General features: G+C 36.6%; 1 protein-coding gene across 2 annotated transcripts in view; it reads left to right on the forward strand.

Moving 5' to 3' along the window:
• The window catches only part of L3MBTL4 (L3MBTL histone methyl-lysine binding protein 4), a 447,392-nt gene that overhangs the window by 71,406 nt on the left and 351,554 nt on the right, over positions 1-24,432 (forward strand). The window contains exons 2-3 of one of the 2 annotated variants that reach the window (XM_047828725.1): positions 12,721-12,799; positions 13,179-13,283. In XM_047828725.1, the coding sequence (XP_047684681.1) occupies positions 13,212-13,283 (72 nt within the window). In that variant the 5' untranslated portion in view covers positions 12,721-12,799; positions 13,179-13,211. Of the gene's footprint in view, positions 1-12,720; positions 12,802-13,178; positions 13,284-24,432 lie in introns of both variants that reach the window. The other variant, XM_047828726.1, reaches the window with a different exon arrangement.

The following is a 24,432-nucleotide window of genomic DNA, read 5'->3' on the forward strand; positions in this document are numbered from 1 at the left end:
AGGAAACATTGACAGAACTGAAGGAGAAATAGACAGCAGTAACTCTAACAGTAGAAGACTTCAATACCCTACTTTCTGTAATTGATAGAAGATCCACAGAGGATCAATAATGACACAGAGGACTTGAATAATATTGTAGCGCAAATGGACCAAACAAATACAGAGCATTCCGCTCAATATCAGCAGAATACATTTTCTTCTCAAGCACACACAGAAATTTCTCCAGGATAGATAATATTTTAGGTCACAAAACAAGTCTTAACAAATTTAGAATGATTGAAATCATACCAAGAATCTTTACTGATCACAGTGGAGTAAAGGTAGAGATCAGTAGCAGAAGGAAAACTGGAAAATTCACACAAATATGTGAAATTAAACAAACACTCGAACAACCAATGGGTTAAAGAAGAAATCAAAAAGGAAATTAGAAAATACTTTGAGACAAATGAAAACAAAAATACAACATAATGCAACTTATGGCATACAACAAAAGTAATACTAAAATGAAAGTTTATTGTGATAAGTGAATACATTAAAAAAAAAGATCTCAAATAAGCAAGCTAACTTTATACCTTAAGAAGCTAGAAAAAGAAGAATAAACTAAACCCACAATTACCAGAATAAAGACAATAACAGTTTAGGACAGAAATAAATGAGATAGAAAATAGAAAATAAAAGAAAACCAATGAAACTAAGAATTGAGTTTTTGAAAACATAAAATTGAAAAATCTTTAAACCAATTAGGAAACAAGGAGAAGACTCAAAATCATATATGAGAGAAGGGATATTACAACAGATGCTACAGTGGTAAAAAGGATCAACAATTCTATACCAACAAACTGGATAATCCAGAAGAAATGGATAATTTTTTAGATACATACAATCTACCAAGACTAAATCATGAATAAATAGAAACTCTGAATAGATCTGTAACTTCTATGGAAGTTGAATCAGTAATAAAAAACTTCCAAGATAGAAAAGCTGAGGACCAGATGGCTTCATTGGTGAATTCTACCAAACATTTGAATAAGAATTAATGGGGCACCCGGGTAGCTCAGTAGGTTGAGCATCCAACTTTGGCTCAGGTCACGAATTTGAGGTCCATGAGTTTGAGCCCCCCATGGGGCTCTGTGCTGACAGCTCAGAGCCTGTAGCCTGCTTCCAATTCTGTGTCTCTCTTTCTCTGCCTCTCCCCCACTCACTCTCTCTCTCTCTCTCTCTCTCTCACTCTCTCTCAAAAATAAACATTAAAAGAAAATAATTGATGCCATTTCTTCTCCAACTCTTCTAAAAAATTGAAAAGAGAATACTTTTAAGTTCATTTTATGAGGCTGGCATTGCCCCAATACCAAAGCTAGACAAAGATACCACAAGAAAGGAAAACTGTAGGCCAGCATCCTGGACGAATATAGATGGAGAAAATCTTCAACAAAATATAGGCAATCAGGATCAAACAACGCATTAAAAGGAGCATACACCATGACCAAATGGGATTTATCTTTGGGATAAAAGGATGGCTCAACATACAAAATCAATTAATGTGATTACTACATTAATGAAATAAATCACATAATCATTTTATTAGATGCAGAAAAAGCATTTGATAGAATTCAAAAACTCTTCCATGACAAAAACTCTCAGTAAATAGGGATAGAAAGAAAGTACCTCAGCATAGTAAAGGTCATATATGAAAAGCTCACAGCTGGCATTATATTTCCTCTGATAATCAAGTTTTCACATATACCTTTCTTTTTGGAGGCTCTCTCATCTTTTTTGTTGGTCTGTTTGCATATCTCTGCACAAGTATCATACTGCCTTAGTAACTATATCCATTTATCAATTGATGGGCTTTGAGTTGTGTCCACTTTTTGGCTGTTATGAATAATGCTGCTATGAACATTTGTGCACAAGTTTTTGTACGGATGTGTGTTTTCTTTCCTCTTGGGTGCATGTCTAGGACTGGAATTGCTGGTACACGCTGTTTAACATTTTGAGGAGCTACCAAACTATTTTCCATCCTACCAAACTGTTTTCCAAAATGACTGCACCATTTTACATTCTACGAGCAATATGAGACGTCTCTGATTTTCCCATATCCTTCTTACTGTCTGACTTTTTGATTATAGCTATCTTATAGTGGGTGTGAAATGGTATCTTGTGTTTTTTATTTCTGTTTCCCTAATGATTAATGATGTTGAATATCCTCTTTTCACGTCCTTATTGTCTATTTGTACATCTTTTTTTTTTTTTAGAGAAATGTTTGCTTAAATCCTTTGCCTGTTTGGGGGAGGGGTTCTTATTAATAGTTAAACTTCTCTTTATATTCTGAATACAGGTCTTTAAGATATATTATTTGCACTTATCCCCCCACCCCCACCCCATTCTGTGTGCTGTCCTTTCACTTTCTTGATGATATCATTTGCAGCCCAAAAGGTTTTACTTTTGATTTAGTCCACTTTACCAATTTTTCTTTTGTCACTTGTACTTTTTGGTGTCATATCTAAGGAACCATTTCCTAACCCAAGGGCATGTATTTTCTTTCCTGTATTTCCTTCCTGTATTTTCTTTCAAGAGTTTTGTAGTTTTAGTTCTTACATTTAAGTCTGTGACCCACTTTGAATTAATATCTGTATTATGGTGTGAGGGAGGGATCCAGCTTCATTCTTTTGCATGTGAATGTCTACCTGTCCCAACACCATTTGTTGAAAAGACTATTTTTTTTCCCTAGCAAATTGTCTTGACACCTTTGTTGAAAATTAAGTAGACATAGATGTATGGGTTTATTTCTAGAATATCGGTCTATTTAATTGGTCTGTATGTCTGCCTTTATGCCAGTGCCACACTGTCTTGATTATTGCAACTTGTAATAAGTTTTGAAACCAGGAAGTACGAGTTCTCCAACTTGCTACTTCTTTTTCATGATTGTTTTGGCTGTTCTGTGTGTGTGTGTGTGTGTGTGTGTGTGTGTGTGTGTGTGTGTTTTGTTTTGTTTTTTTTGCATTTACATTTGAATTTTAGGCTCCCACCTGGGATTTTGATAGAGATTGCATTGAATCTATAGATTAATTTGGATAATATTGCTATCTTAAAATTGGTAAATATTCGAATATATGAACAAGGAGTATCTTTCCATTTATTTTTTTTCATTTATTTCTTTTTATGGTGTTTTGTAGTTTTCAGTCTGTAAGTCTTGCACTTCTTTATTAAATTTATACTTATTTTATTGATCTTATTGTGAATGCAGTTATTTTAATTCTTGGTTTATTAATTTCATTTGTATATAAATGCAAATAATTTGTATATGAACTGGTTTCATAATTTGTATATGATATGTATTAAGCCTAATAGTTTTTTAGTTGATTGCTTAGGATTTTTTTTTTCACATACTAGACCATGTCATTGTAAACAGAGACAGTTTTCATTCTTCCTTTCCTATTGGGTGCTTTTTTTTTCTTTTTCTTGCTTAGTTGCCCTGACTAGAATCTCTAGCACATTGTTAAATAGAAATGGTGAGATATTTTTGTCTTGTTTGTGATCTTGGAAGGAAAGCTTTCAGTCTTTCACCACTGAGTGTGATGTCAGGTGTAGGTGTTTGATAAACTCTTTATCAGCTTTAGGAAATTCCTCATATTCCTATCTTGATGAGTGCGTTTTTTTAAAACATGAAAGAGTCTAACTTTTGTCAAAAGCTTTTTCTGTGTTTATTGATATGACTGTGGTTTTTGTCCTTCATTCTCTTAATGTGGTATAATACTGATTTGTATCAGTACTGATTTTACAAAAATCAAAAGGATTATAAGAGAATACAGTTGACCCTTGATTTTCTAATATTAAATTAACCTTCCATTACTGGTCATGTTGCATAATTCTTTTATATGTTGCTGGATTCAGTTTGCTAGTATTCTGTTGAAGACTATTGAATCTGTGTCCATAGGGATATTGGTCTATAGGTTTATTTTCTTGTGTTATCATTGTCTGGTTTTGAAATCGGGGCAGTACTGGTTTGTCTCACAGGATGAGTTGGAAGTAAGGCTTCATCTCTTCTTTTTGGAGAAGAGTTTGTAAAGGATTGGTATTATTCTTCAAATATTCAATGTAGATCATCTGGGCATGGGCTTTTCTTTTGGAAAGTCTTAAAATTGCTACTTTTATCTCTTTACTTATAGATGTACTCCGCTTTCTATTTCTTCTTGAGTCGTTTTCAGTAATTTATGTATTTTTAGAAATTTCATGTTATCTAATTAGCACACAATTTTTGTGGAACAGTTGACCCTTGAACAACATAGGTTTGAAATGCGTGGGTCTACTGTACAAGAATTTTCTTGATAAATACAGTATGGTACTCTTAATGTATTTTCTATTCCTTATGATTTTCTTAACAGCATTTTTTTTCTTTAGCTGTGAGAATACAGTATATAATATATGTAACATACAAACTGTGTAGTAATCAACTGTTCATGTTATCAGTAAGGCTTTGGTCAACAGTAGGCTATTAGTAGTTAAGTTTTTAAGGAGTCAAAAGTTATTAATAGATTTTTGATTGCACGGGGTGTCAGTGTCCCTAATCCCTATTTTGTTCAAGGGTCAATTGTATTCCCTTATAATGCTTTTGATTTTTGTAAAATCAGTACTGATATAACCTCTTTCATTCTGGTTTTAGTAATTTGAATCTTCTCTTTTTTCTTGGTCTGGCTTAAAGTATGTCATGTTTGGTTATCTTGTTGACTATACTTTAAATTGCCAAGGTTTTAAGCTTTTTTCATATCCATATCTTTTAGTTTTACCTACTTGTGTTACTGTTCATCATTTCTTGTTCATTTCTTAGGCCTGTTTTTACTTCATTTATCATTTTGAGTATCCTAAACTGATTTATTTAAAAATATTTATCAATATTTTCCATAATTTAAATTTTATCAGGATGAATTCTTCCCTCCAGTGGCTGATTTTATGGTCTTTCTTAGTATTTGATTTCTTTTTGTGTTTTTGAATTTTGATTTTCAGATGCACTTTGAGTGGGAGGATTTTTTTTTTCTCATTCTACACGTACCTACTTTCTCCTGGATTTTTAGTGTTTGTGGTTGCCTGTGCCTGGCTCCCTGCAGCCCACTTCCTGGTCAGGAGTTAGCATTTGTTCTTCCTGCCTTCTTAGACTCAAAGTTACAGCCCATCCTTCCGGGCATTTGTCTCGGAAGTTCCATTTGGCTCCCATTCACCAATGGTGGAGGCTCCTTCCATCTCTTGGCTTCTGAGGATAAACCTGGCTGTAGCACCCATCTTTTATTGACCACTGGCTTCCTAACTTCCTCTGCCTTTCTTTTGCTCTGAAGCCCGATAGCTTTAAGACTTGCCACTCTGTTTCTGATTTGTGGTATGTTGACAGAGAGGGTTATTTGGTGTATATTTTAATGGCTTTGTTCTTGGTTTAGAGCAAAGGAGCATTTCCTCATCTGTAAAGTATGAGTGATAATGGTACATATGTCCTTGGGTTGTCATAAGTATTAATTGAAAGTCTGTATGTAGAGGGGTTGTGGCTATGCCAAGAATATATGAGTACACAGGTAATGTTAACTGCTAATACAATTAAGAGAGGGCAAAAATTCACACAGAAATTGTCAAAATGCACTTAGTTGTAGTTATTTATTAATTTATTCAAACACCAACTACTATGTATTATTATTGACACCGAGTATCAATGGTTACATTTTAGCCTGGTAATGTCTTTGAAATAGTGGCAAATCAATACAATAATCAGATATTTGAATTCGATATTTTGGTGCTAAATTCACTTTAAATTCTATGCAGCATCGTAGAAGCAGGTGAAATGTTTTTCCACAGTGCGTTTTCTAATCATTGTTAAACATACTCTCTCTCCTGTGAACATCATATGAATTAACCACTTATGACTCTTATTTTTTGTTATTTTGTGTATATTTTTTATCCATACAGTGACCATATGATTTACTGTCTAAACTGAAACATTTTTGGGAGTGGAAGGTGGTAGTGCTAATAATTATACCAGGATGGCATGAGACAGAACTATCCTGGGTTATGGGACAATAGGGCTACTTTCATTATCTCCTTTCTGAAATGTCTTAGGAATCATCCTTATATTCTGCAAAGTATCTATGACTGTCTTGATGATAACAGGTGATCAATAAGTATTTTGTGTAAGAATTACCAAGTAGCAAGTGGATATAAGCAGGCAGTACATTATTTTTGTTATTTATAGACTTAAAATTTGAAGTATTAAAATTGTTTACATTTTTTCTAAGTAATAATCTTAATTTGTCTGCTTAATTAGGAGGTCAGTAACACAAGTGTTAGGCAGTATGCAAGATGAAAATTCCACAACCGAGAAGGAAAATCAAACTGATTCAGAGGATTAATTTGAAAATCAGTGCACTATTTCCAGAGTTTCTATCGAAATACAAATCATTTACATTATTATCTGTCCTGCTTTAAAATACTATTTAGAAGTGTCTTTAATTAAAATCACTTAAAAATGTTTTCTATTATAGCTAGTGCTTGGGTATAGTTACAGAGCCAAAGTACCCTGGGGCGCAGTGCCACCTAGTCATTTTTCACCTTCATTTCCCCTGGATGATATTTCTTTAATGTGTTTTAGAATATGACGCTATTCTTCCTTGGCTCTAATTTTTTTTTTTTTTTTATTTCTTCAAAACTCGGGAAGGAGCTACGTGACTGATGTGACATTTGGGGCTTTCTGGGAGTAGGCCATGTATTAGGACAATCAGAATAATCCATGTATTTTGATACTGTGTCAAGGATGTCAGGTTAAGTTTATATCAAAAGAAGTGTTCTATTTTGTTGGTAGAATATATCTTGTGGTTTGACATTTGAAGGGGTTATATAAAACCTTCCTGTCGCCCTTTCTGTGTCATGCTATCTTCTATCTGTCCATCTCCCTATCTGCATATCATCCGCCTCCTTTGTGTTGCATTTGATGAAGAATTATATTTAATTCCTTTTTTGTCTGGCGGCAAAATCTTATATGGGCTGTTGGGTATATTTTGTATATTTTTTTCATTATCTAAAGGAAATCCAATTGTTACTAAATTGTATTTTGAAACTTTTCAGTGGAAAAAAATTCATCTTTTTTCTCCAATACATAATATGAATTCAGGCTTTCTTGTTTTGTTTTTGTTTTTGTTTTTTTTTTAACAAACCAGAGTTATTGATAATTACTAGGGGTTAGCAAAACAGATCACTTTGATGGCAGGAGAAAAGCCTTAGTGGCCAGATGATTTCAGTTTGACAAGCCATGGGGTGTTATTAGTCATGAAATGCAAGTTAGCCTTGGCAGTGCTTATGTCTTGTGCAATAATACTTTGCTAAAGGCATCAAGTCTAAGCTGTTCATTTGCATAGATGTTCAGAGTATTACTGGGAGCTAGGCATGATAAATTTTATTTATATCCTACAAAATGAATGTAATATTATTGAATTTATTATGTAAGTGCCTATCTTAAAGACATAAATATCAAATGGCTAGAAGGAAATGGATATGAGCAAAATTTTTTTTTAATATATGAAAGAAAAAGAGAAAGGAGTTGTTAAGTTAGAGAACTACACTTATCTAGGCATATAGCACGATAAAAGGGGTGGTGTAGGGATCAAGAACTAATAACACTAACTTAAGGTGTTTGAGGCTTCTCTATAATTCAGAGATGCACTTAATGCAGTTAAGGGCCCCAAACCCATCCTGAAAGTCCATTGTGATCCAGGTACTATCTAGATAATAGAAAAATAAGGATCAGTAATTTAGAATCTTTGTCATAAGGAAGCTTAGAGCCACATAAGGGGAGACATATCTATAAATAAAAAAATATATAGTATAAGGTGTTGAAGAATGTGACAAAGATAAGAACAAGACAATGGATTTTAAGTAAGACACACCTGGTACACTGGGAGCAGGAGGTAGGCAAGGAAGACTTTTCTCAAGAATATGAAGTCTCTTTGAGTTGAGTAATAAAGAGTGATTAAGAATTAGAGATTGAAAAAGGAGAGGCAGATAGTAGGGAAGGTGTTCTGAGGTTGAGAGACCAGTAAAAGTATGGGGCTGAGAAGCAGTGTTCCAAACAACTTGGCTGGAGCTTAAGATTGGAGGTAGTCAGAGTTAATAGGAGTAGGAGAAATGAATTCAAGAAATGTTGAGTAGGTTAAAAATGAGCAGAACCTGGTGATGGAGTGTGAGGTGTGATGTAAAGGATGTAAATGATCCTAGGTCTCTGGCTCAGGCAAAGTCAGGGCCACCATTAGCCCAAAAGCAGTCTTTGTTTGAATCAGAAAAAGATGCATTTTCTGACCGGCCAGTGTTAACCCTGGCAGAGGGAATGGCACGTGTGCAGAACCCAGAGTACATTTCAGCTTTCACTTGCCATTGGCTTGGTACTCTTATGCAGTGTCTAGTTTGAAGAACTGTGAGGGGCAGAGGTGGGCAAACGGGTGATTAATCATGTCATTACTGCAAATAGGAAGAGAGAGCAGAACTAGGAGGCAGTGAGAGGGGAAATGATGAACTCAGGTGTGAATATGTTCAGTTGATAGTATCTGGGGTCATTGTTCAGGGGCACATATCAAGGAAGAAGTTGGATGTATGATTCTAAAACACTGGGGACTATAGATGATTTAGGTCTGCTAAACTTTTTTTTCCCTAAAGTTTATTTGAGAGTGACAGAGAGAGCATGAGCTGGGGAGGGGCAGAGAGAGAAGGAGACAGAGAGAATCCCAAGCAGGCTTCATGCTCATTGCAGAGCCCAACATGAGGCTTCATAACCTGAGCCGAAATCAAGAGTCGAATGGATGCTTAACTGACTGAGCCAGGTGCCCCTAAACTTTTTAAAAATTATATGTCAGTTGTAGTTAAAAATTTTCAAAGAGAATTATAGCTCCAGTGGTACTCATCTAATACTATGGGTAAGTTCTCCAAAATGGTTAACCTGTTTATCAAACACATTCCAAATAATTTTTCAAAGAGTGTCTACTGTTATTTATGTATTCATTTTGTTTTTAAAATTTTTATTTTTGTTGAAGTATGTTTGACATACAATATTTTATTAGTTTCAGGAATACAACATAGAGATTTGACAAATATATACATTATGAAATGGTCACCACAGTAAGTATAGTTATCATCTATCACCATGCAACATTATTATTAATAGTATTGACTATATTTTCCATACTGCACTTTTCATCCCCATGATGTTTTTATTTTATAACTGGAAGTTTTTACCTCTTAACCCCCTGCATCTATTTCACCCATCCTTCTATCTCTCTCCCTTCTGGAAACTGACAGTTTTTTCTCTGTCTCTATGAATTTATTTGTTCATTTGTTTTATTTTTTAGATTCACATATAAGTGAATCATATACTACTTGTCTTCTTCTATCTGATTTTTTCCCCTTAGCATAGTAAACTCTATGTCCATTCGTATTGTCATGAGTGCCAAGAATTCATTCTTTTTTATGGCTGAGTATTATTCTGTTGTGTATACACACACACACACACACACACACATTTATATATGTATTTATTTAACATCTTCTTTATCCATTCATCTATTGGTGGACGCTCAGGTTGCTTCTATACCTTGGCTTTTTTTTTTTTTTAAATAATGCTTCAGTAAACACAGGGGTGCATGTATCCTTTTGAATTATTGTTTTGTTTTTGTTTTTGTTTTTGTTTTTCTTTTTTTGGTGAATACCCAGAAATGGAATTACTGAGTTGTATGGTATTTCTATTTTTAATTTTTTGAAGAATTTCCATACTGTTTTCCATAGTGGCTATACCAGTTTACATTTCCACCAGCAGTGCACAAGGATTATCTTTTCTGTGTATCCTTGCCAACACTTTATTGACTTTTTGATACTATTTTGACAGGTGTGAAGTGATATCTTATTGTGGTTTTGATTTGCATTTTTCTGATGACTAGTGATGTTCAGAATCTTTTCATGTGTCTGTTGACCATCTGGATGTCTCCTTTGGGAAAATGTCTGTTCAAGACCTCTCCCTGTTTTTAATTGGATTATTTGTTTTTTTGGTGTTGAGTTGTATGTGTTCTTTACATATTTTAGATTTTAACCCTTTATTAGATATATCATTTGAAAATATCTTCTCCCATTCAGTGAGTAGCCTTTTTGTTTCGTTGATGGTTTCCTTTGCTGTGCAAGAGTTTGATGTAGTGCTATTTTTTTATTTTTGCTTTTGTTGCCCTTGCATGAGGATACAGATTCACAAAAATATTGCTAAGGCTGATGTCGAAGAGATTACTGCCTACATTTCCTTTTAGGAATTTTATGGTTTCAGGTCTTACATTTAGGTCTCTAATCTATTTTAAGTTGATTTTTGTGTATGGTGAATGAAAGCGGTCCATTTTCATTCGTTTACATGTAGCTGTCCTCCTTCCCCAGTACAATTTATTGAAGAGACTGTTTTTTCATCATTGTATTATATTCTTGCCTTCTTTGTGACACATTTATTTACTATGTAAGTTTGGGATATTCTGCTCTGTGGATCTATGCATCTATTTTTGTGTCGGTTTCATACTGTTTTGATTACTAAAGCTTTGTAATGTAGTTTGAAATCTTGGATTGTGATACTTCCAGCTTTGTTCTTCTTTCTCAAAATTGCTTTAAGTATTCAGGGTCTTTTGTAGTTTTATTTAAAATTTTTTTTTTAAATTTTTTTTTTCAACGTTTTTATTTATTTTTGGGACAGAGAGAGACAGAGCATGAACGGGGGAGGGGCAGAGAGAGAGGGAGACACAGAATCGGAAACAGGCTCCAGGCTCCGAGCCATCAGCCCAGAGCCCGACGCGGGGCTCGAACTCACGGACCGCAAGATCGTGACCTGGCTGAAGTCGGACGCTTAACCGACTGCGCCACCCAGGCGCCCCATAAAATTTTTAATGTTTATTTATTTTGAGAGAGACAGTGTGAGGAGGGGCGTGGCAGGGAGAGAGGGAGACACAGAATCCAAAACAGGATCCGGGCTCTGAGCTGTCAGCACAGAGCCCGATGCGGGGCTCAAACTCATGAACTGTGAGATCATGACCTGAGCCTAAGTTGGATGTTCAACCTACTGAGCCGCTCAGGTGCCCCAGGGTCTTTTGTAGTTTAAAATAAACTTAAGATTGTTTGTCCTAATACTGTGAAAAATACTATTGGCATTTTGATAGGGATTGAATTGAATCTGTAGATTACTTTGAATAGTATGGACATTTTAACAATCTTAGTTTTTTCAGTCCACAAACATGGTATATATTTCCACTTACTTGTTTCATCTTCTTTTTTTTTTTTCATCAATGTCTTATGTTTTTCAGAGTTCAGGTCTTTCAACTCCTTGGTTATATGTTTTACTAGGTATTTTATTATTTTTGATGCAGTTGTAAATGAGATGGTTTCTATAATTTCTTTCTGTTACTTTGCTCATAGTGTATAGAAATATCTGGGTATTAATTTTGTATCCTGTGACTTTACAGAAAACTGACTAACAGTTTTTTGGTGGAGTCTTTAGGGTATTCTGTACAGTTGTCCCTTGAACAATGTGGGGGTTAGGGGCACCAATCCCAGTGTAGTTGAAAATTTGCATGTAACTTTTGACCCCCCCAAAAAAACTTAACTGTTAGGTGCCTACTATTGACCAGAAGACTTACTGATAACATAGTCAATTAATCCATGTTTTATATATTACATATATTATATCCTGTGCTTTTATAATAAAGTAAGCCAGAGAAAATAAAATGTTATTAAGAAAATCATAAAGAAGAAAAATACATTTACAGGACTGTACTTTGTTTATTGCAAAAAATCTGCATATAAGTGAACATGTGCAGTTCAAACCCATGTTGTTTGAGGGCCAACTATATATAGTATCATGTCATCTGCAAATAATGAAAGTTTTACTTCTTCCTTATCAATTTGGGTGCCTCTTACTATTATTTTGTGTCTTATTGCTGCAGCGAGGCCTTCTAGTACTATGTTGAATAAAAGTGGTGAGAGTGGACATCCTTGTCTTTTTCCTAGTCTTAGAGAAAAATCTTTCAGCTTTTCATTATTGAGTAATCTGGTTTTGTCATATGTGGCTTTTATTATGTTGAAGTATGTTCTTTCTAAACCAAATTTGTTTGGCGTTTTTATCATAAAAGGATGTTGAATTTTGTCAGATGCTTGTCTGCATCTTTGAGATAGTCATATAATTTTTATTCTTCATTTTGTTAATGTGGTGTGTCATGGTGATTGATTTTCAGATATTGAACCATCCTTGCATCCCTGGAATAAATCTCACTTATTTCTGGTGAATGATCCTTTTAATGTATGGTTGAATTAAGTTTGCTAATATTTTTTTGAAGAATTTTTGCATCTGTGTTTATCAGGGATATTGGCCTGTAATTTTCTTTTTTGTAGTGCCTTTGTCTGGTCTTTGTATCAGGGTAATTCTGTCCTCATAGCATGAATTTGGAAGAATTCCTTCCTTTTATATTTTTTGGGGATAATTTTGAGAGGGATAGTTATTAGCTCTACTTTCCATGTTTAGTAGACTTTACCTGTGAATCTTCAGGTCCTGGACTTTTGTTTGCTGAGAGTTTTTTACTACTGATTAATTTTGTTACTAATCCACTACTGTAATTGTTAGTGTACTGAAGAGTGGTCATAATAAATTGGTTTGGTAAAGTTTTTTTTTTATTTTCTCTGTTCCAGATTGCTGTGCTATGCCTTGTATGACAAAAGTCCTCTCACCAAGAATACTTTTGCCTTGACACCTGTGGACGGTCAGACTGTGTGAGTACAGCCTATCTGAATAGGCAGATTGCAGTGAATCCAAATTGGTTAAATCAGCTAAGCAAACAAAACAAAAAAACAAAAACAAAACAAAACAAAACAAAACAAAAATGATGTAATAGGTAAGACCAAAGAAAAGTATCTATTTTCTTTGTGATATAAATTCTAGATGAGGCGGAAAACTCATCTCTTCTCCCGTTAACTTATTATTATAGTAGTGTCTATAAAAGCAACAGTGAAATTTTTATGTCACCTCAGTTTCAGGGTATTTATGGAAACAAATTAGAAGAAGTTTAATGAGAAAATTTTGGGGGGATTGTTTTTGTTATTCTAAAGGGGCAAAACTCCTAAATTTTTTATGTGGCACTATTTTGCAGAAAAACACTTTGCTAAGGAGTGCTAAAGTGGCAATGAAACAGCCCAACAGAAAGAGGAAGCTTAGTATGGATTCCAAAGAGCATTTGAATCAGGATGGATGCTTGGTAAGATGTCAGTTCCTGGGCCCTTCCTTCTAGTTTGTGCTCACTGTGGAAATTCAGTGTGATTGTATAGTTTGTGTAACCACAGCAGAGGTGTTTTCTCAATGGCTAGGAGCTGGTTGCTTCTGGTTGAGGTTTATATATAGAGCTATTGAATACAAATGTCATTAAGTCTGATACATTTTAAAGGGTAAACTTCATTTTGAAGGTAAAAGGAGACCTTTTCTTTTTCTTTTTTTTAATCTTAAAAACATTTTAATGCGGGGCGCCTGGGTGGCGCAGTCGGTTAAGCGTCCGACTTCAGCCAGGTCACGATCTTGCGGTCTGTGAGTTCGAGCCCCGCGTCAGGCTCTGGGCTGATGGCTCAGAGCCTGGAGCCTGTTTCAGATTCTGTGTCTCCCTCTCTCTCTGCCCCTCCCCCGTTCATGCTCTGTCTCGCTCTGTCCCAAAAATAAATAAAAAACGTTGAAAAAAAATTAAAAAAAAAACATTTTAATGCATATTCTTTGAACACATTTATATGTACATATATATTTTAAACATAGCATAGTGCATACATGTAAATCAGCTATTGTACTACGTATATCTCACACAACAGGGGAATCAATACAATTCTACCTACTGATATTCTGTGACTGGCCAGTGTTGTCCAAGACTTTATGCTGGTATTTACAAACATGGTGCATTGCTATAATAAGATCATTACTTCTGTGAAAAATACAAGATTTATCTTCTTGATAAATGTTTTCATACTTAAGATTTTATCAAATAACATTTCCTTTAATGTTTTTATTTTATTTTTGAGAGAGAGAGAGTCAGAGCACAAGTGGGGAAAGGACCAAGAGAGAGGGAGACACAGAATATGAAGCAGGCTTCAGGCTCTGAGCTGTTGGCACAGAGCCTAATGTGGGGCTTGAACTCATGGACGGAGAGATCATGACATGAGCTGAAGTTGGATGCTTAACTGACTGAGTGACCCAGATGCCCCTCAAATAAAATTTCTAAAATAATCTCCTTTTATCTTAATATCCCATCAAATATAGCACACATAGTTTATGTCTTCTTAGAAAGAGGTATTTCTCCAACTGAAGATAATTATTTGATGAATAGTTTGAAAAAAAATAATCTAAAATATAAAGAAGAAAAAAATATTTCCCCCCCCTTACAAAATCAGTTATCTAATGGTCATTTAAGGAGGAGCTTAAATTTGATGTGGAGACATAGACTAAAAGGTTAAGAGTAGTTATTACTAGATGATTAGAGGTGCCTTTTATATTGTCTTTTCTAGTTACTTAGTTTACCAGAAGCATGTGTTACTTTTTGAACTAGAGATAAAGCTATACCTATGTATGTACAGGGAAATTCCAGAAAGAAAATCCATCAAGTATCAGTCCTGGCATGTCTTAGGTTTTAGAGACTTCTGTTTTATAAAGATGAAGGTAATTGATCAGTATCAAGTGAGGGATAGAGATGGTGAACTGGAAGGCGTTGTGTTTGTTGGGGTTTTGCAGAGAAACAGAACCAATGGGAGTAGCTGACAGTCCTGTCACACACTCTCTGTTCACAATCTTTGTCCCTACTTGATAATGATGAATTATATGTATATGTATATGTATATGTATATGTATATGTATATGTGTATGTGTATGTATATGTGTGTACATGTATATGGAAAGATTTATTTAAAAGAAATTTTAAAGAAATTGATTCATACAATTGTGGGGGCTGACAGGTCTGAAATCTATAGGGCAGGTTTGTAGACTGCAGACCCACAAAAGAATTGATGTTGCAGACTTGAATCTGGAGGCATTCTGCAGGCAAAGTTCCCTCTTCTTCAGAGAGGTCAGTCTTTTATCTTGTAAAACCTTCAACTGATTGAATGAGGCCCACCTACATTATGGAGATTAATCTGCTTTACTCAGAGTCTATTATTTGCATGGTTTTTTTTTTTGTTTGTTTTTTATTGTTAAGTTAACTAACATACAATGTAGTCTTGGCTTTAGGAGTAGATTCCTATGATCCATCACTTACATACAGCACCCAGTGCTCATCCCAACAAATGCCCTATACCCATTTTCACCACCACTCCACCCCCCCCCACCCTCATCAAACCTCAGTTTGTTCTCTGTATTTAAGAGTCTCTTATGGTTTGCCTCCTACTCTGTATCTTATTTTTCCTTCCCTTCCTCTATTGTCATCTTTTTAAGACTCTCAAATTCCACATATGAGTGAAATCATATGATATCTGTCTTTCTATGACTTATTTCGCTTGTCATAATACCCTTCAGTTCCATCCATGTTTCTGAAAATGGCAAGATTTCATTCTTTTCATTGCTGGGTAGTATTGTATTTTGTATGCACGTATGTATGTATGTATGTATGTATGTATGTGTGTGTGTGTGTATACATCTTCTTTATCCATCCATCAGGGTGGACATTTGTGCACTTTCCATAATTTGGCTATTGTTGATAGTGCTGCTATAAGCATTGGGGTGTATGTGCCCCTTCGAATCAGCACTCCTGTATCCTTTGGACAAATTCCTAGTACTGAAATTGCTGGGTCATAGGGTCATTCTATTTTTAATTTTTTGAGGAATCTTCACACTGTTTTCTAGAGTGGCTGCATCAGTTTGCATTCCCACGAACACTGCAAGAAGTTTCCCCTTTCTCCACATCCTCACCAACATTTGTTGTTTCCCGAGTTGTTAAGGTTAGCCGCTCTGACCGGTGTGAGGTGGTGTCTCAGTGTGGTTTTGATTTGTATTTCCTTGATGATGAGCGATGTTGAACATCTTTTCATGTGTCTGTTTGTCATCTGGATGTCTTCTTTGGAAAAGTGTCGGGGCACCTGGGTGGCTCAGTCAGTTAAGCGTCTGACTTTGGCTCAGGTCATGATCTTGCAGTTTGTAAGTTCGAGCCCTGCTTCAGGCTCCATGCTGACAACTCAGAGCCTGGAGCCTGCTTCGAATTCTGTCTTCCTCTCTCTCTGCTCCTCCCCTACTCATGATCTGTCTCTCTCTCAAAAAGAAACATTAAAAAAAAGGGAGAGAGAAAAACTGTCTATTCATACCTTCTGCCCATTGGATTTTTTTTTTTTTCGGGTGTTGAGTTTGGTAAATTCTTTTTTTTTTTTTTTTAATTTTTTTTTAACGTTTATTTTTGAGACAGAGAGAGACAAAGCATGAACGGGGGAGGGTCAGAGAGAGGGAGACACAGAATCTGAAACAGGCTCCAGGCTCTGAGCTGTCAGCACAGAGCCCGACGCGGGGCTCGAACTCATGGACCGCAAGATCATGACCTGAGCCGAAGTCAGCCGCTTAACCGGCTGAGCCACCCAGGCACCCCTGAGTTTGGTAAATTCGTTATAGAGTTTTGATACTAACCCTTTACCTGATATGGCATTTGCAAACATCTTCTCTTATTCTGTCAGTTGCCTTTTAGTTTTGTTGATTGTTTCCTTTGCTGTGCAGAAGCTTTTTATCTTGATGAGGTCCCAATAGTTCATTTTTGCTTTTATTTTTCTTGCCTTCAGAGACATGTCAAATAAGAAGTTGATGCGGCCAAGGTCAAAGAGGTTGCTGCCTGTTTTCTCCTGTAGGATTTTGATGGTATCCTGTCTCACATTTAGGTCTTTCATCCATTTCAAATTTATTTTTGTGTAAGGTATAAGAAAGTGGTCCAGTTTCATTTTTCTGCATGTTGCTGTCCAGTTTCCCAGCACCATTTGCTAAAGAGATTGTGTTTTTTCCATTGGATACTCTTTCTTGCTTTGGCAAAGATTAGTTGGCTATATATTTGTGGGTCCATTTCTGGGTTCTCTGTTCTATTCCATTGGTCTGTGTGTCTGTTTTTGTGCCAGTACCATACTGTCTTGATGATTACATGTTTGTAATTCAGGATAAAGTCCAGGATTGTGATGCCTCCAACTTTGTTTTTCTTTTTCAACATTGCTTTGTCTATTTGGGGTCTTCTGTGGTTCCATACAAATTTTAGGATTGTTTCTTCTAGCTCTGTGAAGAATGCTGGTGCTATTTTGATTGGGATTGCATTGAATATGTAGATTGCTTTGAGTAGTATTGATATTTTAACAATATTTGTTCTTCTAATCCATGAGCATGGAATGTGTTTCCATTATTTTGTGTCTTCTTCAGTTTGTTTCATAAGCATTCTATAGTTTTTAGTGTACAGATCTTTTATCTCTTTGTTTGGGTTTATTCCTAGGTATTTATTTTAGAGTTCTTGATGCAATTGTAGATGGAATTGATTCCTTGATATTTATTTCTGTTGCTTCATTATTAGTGTATAGAAATGCAACTGATTTCTGTTCATTGATTTTATATCCTGCAACTTTGCTGAATTCATATATCATTTGTAGCAGTATTTTGGTGGAGTCTTTGGGTTTTCCATGTAGAGTATCATGTCATCTGTGGAAAGTGAAAGTTTGACTTTTTTGCCAATTTGGATGCCTTTTATTTCTTTTTGTTGTCTGATTGCTGAGGCTAGGGCTTCCAACACTATGTTAAACAACAGTGGTGAGAGTGGACATCCCCGTTGTGTTCCTAATCTCAGGGGAAAGCTCTCAGGTTTTCCCCATTGAGGATGATATTAGCTGTAGGCTTTTCATAGATGGCTTTAATGTGTTTAAGTTTATTCCTTCTTTCAGGGCTTTCTTGAGGATTTTTATTAAGGAAGGATGCTATATTTTGTCAAATGCTTTTTCTGTGTCTATTGACAGGATCATATGGTTCTTATCCTTTCTTCTATTAATGTGATGTATCACATTGATTGATTTGCAAATATTGAACCAGCCCTGCAGCCCAGGAATGGATCTCACTTGATCACGGTGAATAATTCTTTTAATATACTGTAAATTCGGTTTGCTAGTATCTTGTTGAGAGTCTTTGCATGCATGTTCATCAGGGATATTGGCCTGTAATTCTCTTTTGTATTGGGATCTCTGTCTGGTTTGGAAGTCAAGGTAGTGCTGGCTTCATAGAATGAGTCTGGAAGATTTCCATCAATTTCTGTTTTTTGGAACAGATTGAGAAAAATAAGTATTGACCCTGCTTTAAATGTCTGGTATAATTCCCCTGGGAAGCCATCTGACCCAGGACTTTTGTTGGGAGATTTTTAAAAAAAATTTTCTTTGGGGCGCCTGGGTGGCGCAGTCGGTTAAGCGTCCGACTTCAGCCAGGTCACGATCTCGCGGTCCGGGAGTTCGAGCCCCACGTCAGACTCTGGGCTGATGGCTCAGAGCCTGGAGCCTGTTTCCGATTCTGTGTCTCCCTCTCTCTCTGCCCCTCCCCCGTTCATGCTCGGTCTCTCTCTGTCCCAAAAATAAATAAACGTTGAAAAAAAAAAATTTAAAAAAAAAAAAAAAAATTTTCTTTAACATTTGATTTTGTAAAAATATTTATTTATTTTTGAAAGAGAGAGACAGAGTGTGAGTGGGGGCAGGGCAGAGAGAGAGAGGGAGACACAGAACTCACAGAAGGCTCCATGCTCTGCACTGTCAGCACAGAGCCCTTTGTGGGGTTTGAACCCATATACTGTGAGATTATGACCTAAGCCAAAGTTGGATGCTTAACAGACTGAACCACTTAGGTGCCCCTGTTGGAAGATTTGTGATAACTGATTCAGTTTCTTCATTTGCTATGGGTCTGTTCAAAGTTTCTATTTCCTCCCTTTTGAGTTTTGGTAGTATGTGGGTGTTTCCATTATTCCAGATTGTCCAATTTGGTGGCATATGCTTTTTCATAGAATTCTCTAATAATTGTTTGTATTTATGTGGTGTTGGTTGTGATCTCTCCTCTTTCATTCATGATTTTATCTATTTGGGTCCTCTGTCTTTTCTTTTTGGGAAGTCTGGCCAGACTTGTTTTTTCTTTCAAAAGACCAGCTCTTAGATTCATTGATCTTTTATACTAGTTTTTTTTGTATTCTATATTGTTTATTTCTGCTCTAATATTTATTATTTCTCATCATCTGCTGGCTTTGGGCTTTCTTTGCTGCTGCCTTTGTAGTTACTTTAGGTGTGAAGTTAGGTTATGTATTTGGGACCTTTCTTACTTCTTGAGATAGGCCTGAATTACAATGTATTTTCCTCTTAGGACTGCCTTTGCTGCATCCCAAAGGGTTTGGACTGTCATGTCTTCATTTTTCAGTTGCTTCCATATATTTTTAAAATTTCTTCTTTAATTTCCTAAGTTTACTCATTCATTCTTTTGTAGAATGTTCTTTAACCTCCATCTATTTGTGTGCTTTCCAAATTTTTTCTTGTGGTTAGTTCAAGTTTTGCAATATCAAAATATACATGGTATGATTTCAATCCTTTTGTATTTCTGGGGGCTCTTTTGTGACCCAGTATATGATCTATTTTGGAGAATGTTCCATGTGCACTTGGGAAGAATGTGTATTCTGCTGCTTTTGGATGAAAAGTTTTGAATATATCTGTTGTGTCCATCTGGTCCAATGTGTCATTCAGAGCTGTTGTTTCCTTATTACTTTTCTGACTAGATGATCTGTCCATTGCTTTAAGTGGAGTATTCAAGTCTCGTATAATCACAGTATTATCTATACATTTGTGTTTGGGATTAATTGATTTACATATTTGGGTTCTTCACATTGGGGGCATAAACATTTACAATTGTTATCTCTTATTGATGTATAGACCCCTTAATTATGATGACCTTATTCATCTCTTGTTTCAGTGTTTGTTTTAAAATCTAGTTTGTCTAATATAAGTATGGCTGCTTCAGCTCTCTTTTGACATCCAGTAGCATGATAGATCTCCATCCTTACACTTTTAATCTGCAGATGTCCTCAGGTCTAAAATGAGTCTCTTGTAGGCAACATATAGATGGATCTTATTTTTTTTATCAATTCTGATACCCTGTGTTTTTTGATTGGTGCATTTAGTCTATTTACATTCAGAGTAATTATTGAAAGATATGGATTTAGTGGCATTGTGTTATCTTTAGGTTTTGTGCTTGTGGTGATGTCTCTGGTCCTTTGTAGTCTTTGCTGCTTTCCACTCACAGAATCCCCTTTAGGGTTCCCTGCATGGCTGGTATATTTGTCATGAATTCCTTTAGTTTTGTTTGTCTGGGAAAGCCTTTATCTCTCCTGTTCTTAGTGACAGCTTTGCTGGATAAAGGATTCTTGGCTGCATATGTTTCCTGTTTCAGAACATTAAATATTTCCTGCAATTCCCTTCTGGCCTGTGGACAGATCTGCTACAACCCTTATGTCTACCCTTGTAGGTGCAGGCCTGTTTGTCCCTAACTGCTTTCAGAATTCTCTTTTTATCTTTGTATTTTTACCAGTTTCACTATCATGTCATGGTGTTGACCTGTTTTTGTTGTTTTTGAAGGGAGTTCTCTGTGCCTCTTGGACTTGGATATCTGTTTCCTTCCCCAAATTAGGGAAGTTTTTAGCTATAATTTGTTCAAATAAACCTTCTGCCCCTTTCTCTCAGTCTTTCTAACTTGGAACTCCTATGATATGGCTATTATTTCATTTCATTGAATCACTTAGGTCTCTAATTCTCCCCTTGTGATCTAGTAATTTCCTTTCCTTCTTTTTCTCATCTTCATCATTTCCATAATTTTATCTTCTACTTCACCTATTTGCTCCTCTGCTTCTTCCATCCTGGTTGTCACTGCTGCTAGTTTTTTTGCATCTCATTTACAACATTTCGTAATTCTTTGTGACTATTTCTTAGGTCTTTAATCTCTTCAGCAGTAGATTCTCTGCTGTCTCCTATACTTTTTTTTTCAAGCCCAGCTATTAGTCTTATGACTGTTATTCTAAATTGTTGTTCAGATATATTGTTTGGATCTTTTTTGAGCAATTCTCTGGCTGTCATTTCTTCCTGGAATTTTCATTGAGGAGAATTCCTCCATTTCATCATTTTGGTTAGCGTTCTGTCTTTTACATGTTTTAATAGCTTGTTATGTGTCCTGAACCTGTGATACCACCATATTAAAAAGGGGTCATACATTGTCTAGGGCCTGACACTTCATAAAGTGTTTTTGGAGTGTTTTGCATGTACTCTGTTGTTGCATATTTGGCTGCTCTATCCCACTGCTTGTAGTGGTGGATTGTTTGGACCTTCTTCCCGGTATGCTTTGATTTGTTCTTTGAAGTAAGCCTGGAAAAAAGGAAAGGGCAGGCGACCTAACTCCATACAAAGAGAAAAATTAAGGGGCAAAAAAGACCAGGCAGACAATCAAAGAAATATTGAATAAAAATACCTGATTAAACAAACAAACAACATAACAGAGAAAGAAAGAAAGAAAAAAAGGGATATAGATATAGATATAGATATAGATAGGATAAGAATTAGCCAAAAATAAAATCAGAAACTATGAGCCTGATTCCAAAGGGTTTAGAAGGGAAAAGAGAAGGAAAGCAAAGAGAGAAAAAAAAATACCAGACTAACATACAAAACTGCAGTACAGTTGTCTGTTTGTTTCTGGGACTGGTAGCTGTGCTGGTCTGGAGGAGAGGCCATCTGGTTCACTCAGTGTTTGTCCTGCTCCAGTAGATAAGCAGTAACCAGACACAGAGTGGCAGGGTTTGGTGTAAGCGGGTCCACCTCCACTGGGGGCCGCTGTCCTGTTCCCTGAAGCCCCGCCATGTGGGTGATGGGGAGAAAAATGGTGACACCCGAATCTTTCCTCCCCAGACCAGACCAGGTGTCTCAAATCACTCTGTTCAGGCAACATTCACAGAGTAGGGGTGGGCAGTTGGCTTGTCCTGCTCCATAGTGTCCCGTGCCTCCCAGACCCTGGGCTGGGATTCAAAACTACATGTGTGAAAGGATCCCTCCTCCACCTGGGCCTGGTTCTGGGGTAGTGCCACTCCTCCCTGCTGACAAAGGGCCTCTGGCTGGTGCCTGCAGGGTCTTTTGTCCTTGGGGTGGGTGGCAATAAACCCTATTTGTACAGTACTCCAGGGAGGGGACCATTCTCTCCCAGTGTCCCGGGGCTGGCTCCCACCCCTCAGGTGCATGCACACCATATGGGGTTTGGTCTGGAGAAAGTCACACAACCCTGAAAACTCCGGTCTTCAGCTCCTAAGGCTGTTTGCAAAGTAGAAACTGATATTTTCTGTATTTCTCATTCTCCAGGCCATGGTCCATAGAGGTTTCTCTCTTGTCGTAACACAATACCACACTTCGACAGCCTCTCTTTCTCTCCCTTTTGTCCCTCCACTTAAGGGGTTCCCTCCCCTCTGTGCCTATGCTATTTTATCTCCCCCAGTTCACAGACATGCACTTCTGTCCCGCCAAGCTGTCTCCGTCCACCTGTGGAGATTTTTCTGTCACTCTGAAGACTGTATTCCTGAGTATTTCAAGTGTTATGACCTCAATACAGCAGTATTTGAGGGACAAGGGAAATCCCAGTCCCCCTACTTCTTCACCATCTTAACTTCCTCTATTTGAATGTTTATCACATCCAAAAAATACCTCACAGTGACATCTTGACAGCCAGAGGGTTTAATAATGCATCTTGCTTCTTAATATGCATCCTGTGCTCTTTCCCTATGGCAACTGTTTGTATTCCTACAAATTTCAAGGGGAAAGAAGTGACCAGGCAACCTCCATAATGACTGTTTTGGGGATAGTAGGCTATTAGGACATTCTCATTAGTGACCCTTTCATGGGCTTTCATCATGTATTGGTTTTGGGGTCTTAATGTGGGTTGTTATGCATTTTCACACTGCAGTTGGTGAAGTGACATGGTGTCACACAATCTTTGTCAAATAGGTACAGTTTATTGAACTCTGGGAATTAAATAAGACATATCAAGTGATGATCTTGTTCATGGTTGGTTTTAAGATGATACGTGTAGGTCTGTGTCTAGTTACAGAACTGTTTCCTTTGGTCAGACTCACTGGGAGGTGGGGTGGTTAACGTGGGACCAAGGACCATTCCCCCAGAAGTCCACGTTGGTTGCATTTCATAGATCAGTTCCATGAGAGTTGAGTGTGAGGGTTGGTTGGATCAGACTTAGGAAGGCCTGAACCTGTCTCAAGTTATGTGAGGATGCCATTTTTCTCAGCATCTCTGGTGTTTTGTGTCATGCCCTCTGAAGAGACAAGGTATTTGATGTGCTCTCAGTTGTTCTTGGATAGTGGTTCTTCAGCTCTGGTCTCCAGAACAACAGCATCAGCATCAACAAACCTGAGGGTTTGTTAGAAATGAAAATTCTTGGTCTTTACTCCAGACCTACTGGATCAGATACCCTGAAGTGAGGCTGAGCAGTCTATATTTTACAGGGCCTCCTGGTGATTGTGGTACACACTCATGATTGAGAACCGTTGTCCTAAGGAAATAGCTAGGCCTATCCTACCTGTACCAATAGTCCTATAGTTAATCAGTATTGGCTGCTGAATATTTCTTTTATTTTTTAGTTTAGTATTTGAGACCACCTCTCCTATCCAAACATATCTGCTACCTTTTCTCAGTATCATTTCCTTTTAAGCTGCTAAAATTATTACTGTTCCTTCTCAGAACTTCTGTTATCTTGCCCTACAACATGAATATTCAACCTTCTGTCTTTTCTGTATTGGCACAAATTCCAGTTTTCTCTTAAGGCCTATCTTGATGCCAGTGATTTTACCATTATTTCCATTCCATATGGGGATTTTCCCATTTTTGAACCCCAGAAGTGCTCAACACTTACGTAGGTGCTATTTGAGTGTGGCACCTTACATGCCTGGATTTCCAAAAATATCTGTTAAATGATGTTCCTAGTGTTTAATGGCTACCTCAGTCAAATGGACTTCTTTGATCAATAGTGGATAATGACATTTCAAAGGACTGTATTACCGATTTGAGTTTTGAAGTGTTTGGAACATATAATTATTTTAAAGAGTGTTCATGGGGTACCTGGGTAGCTCAGTTGGTTGAGCGTTTGGCTCTTGATTTTGGCTCAGGTCATAATCTCATGGTTCATGGGTTCAAGTCCCATGTCAGGCTCTTATGCTAGAGGGATTCTCTGTCACCCTCTCTCTCTGCCCCTACCCCACTCATTCTCTATCACTCTCTCTCAAAATAAATAAATAAAAACATTAAAAAAGAGAATATTCACACAGGATAATAGAAAGGACATGCATTTAGGATGAATTCCACATTATACTGACA

Source organism: Prionailurus viverrinus, chromosome D3 (assembly GCF_022837055.1).
Source record: "Prionailurus viverrinus isolate Anna chromosome D3, UM_Priviv_1.0, whole genome shotgun sequence".
In the NCBI taxonomy this organism is placed as follows: domain Eukaryota; kingdom Metazoa; phylum Chordata; class Mammalia; order Carnivora; family Felidae; genus Prionailurus; species Prionailurus viverrinus.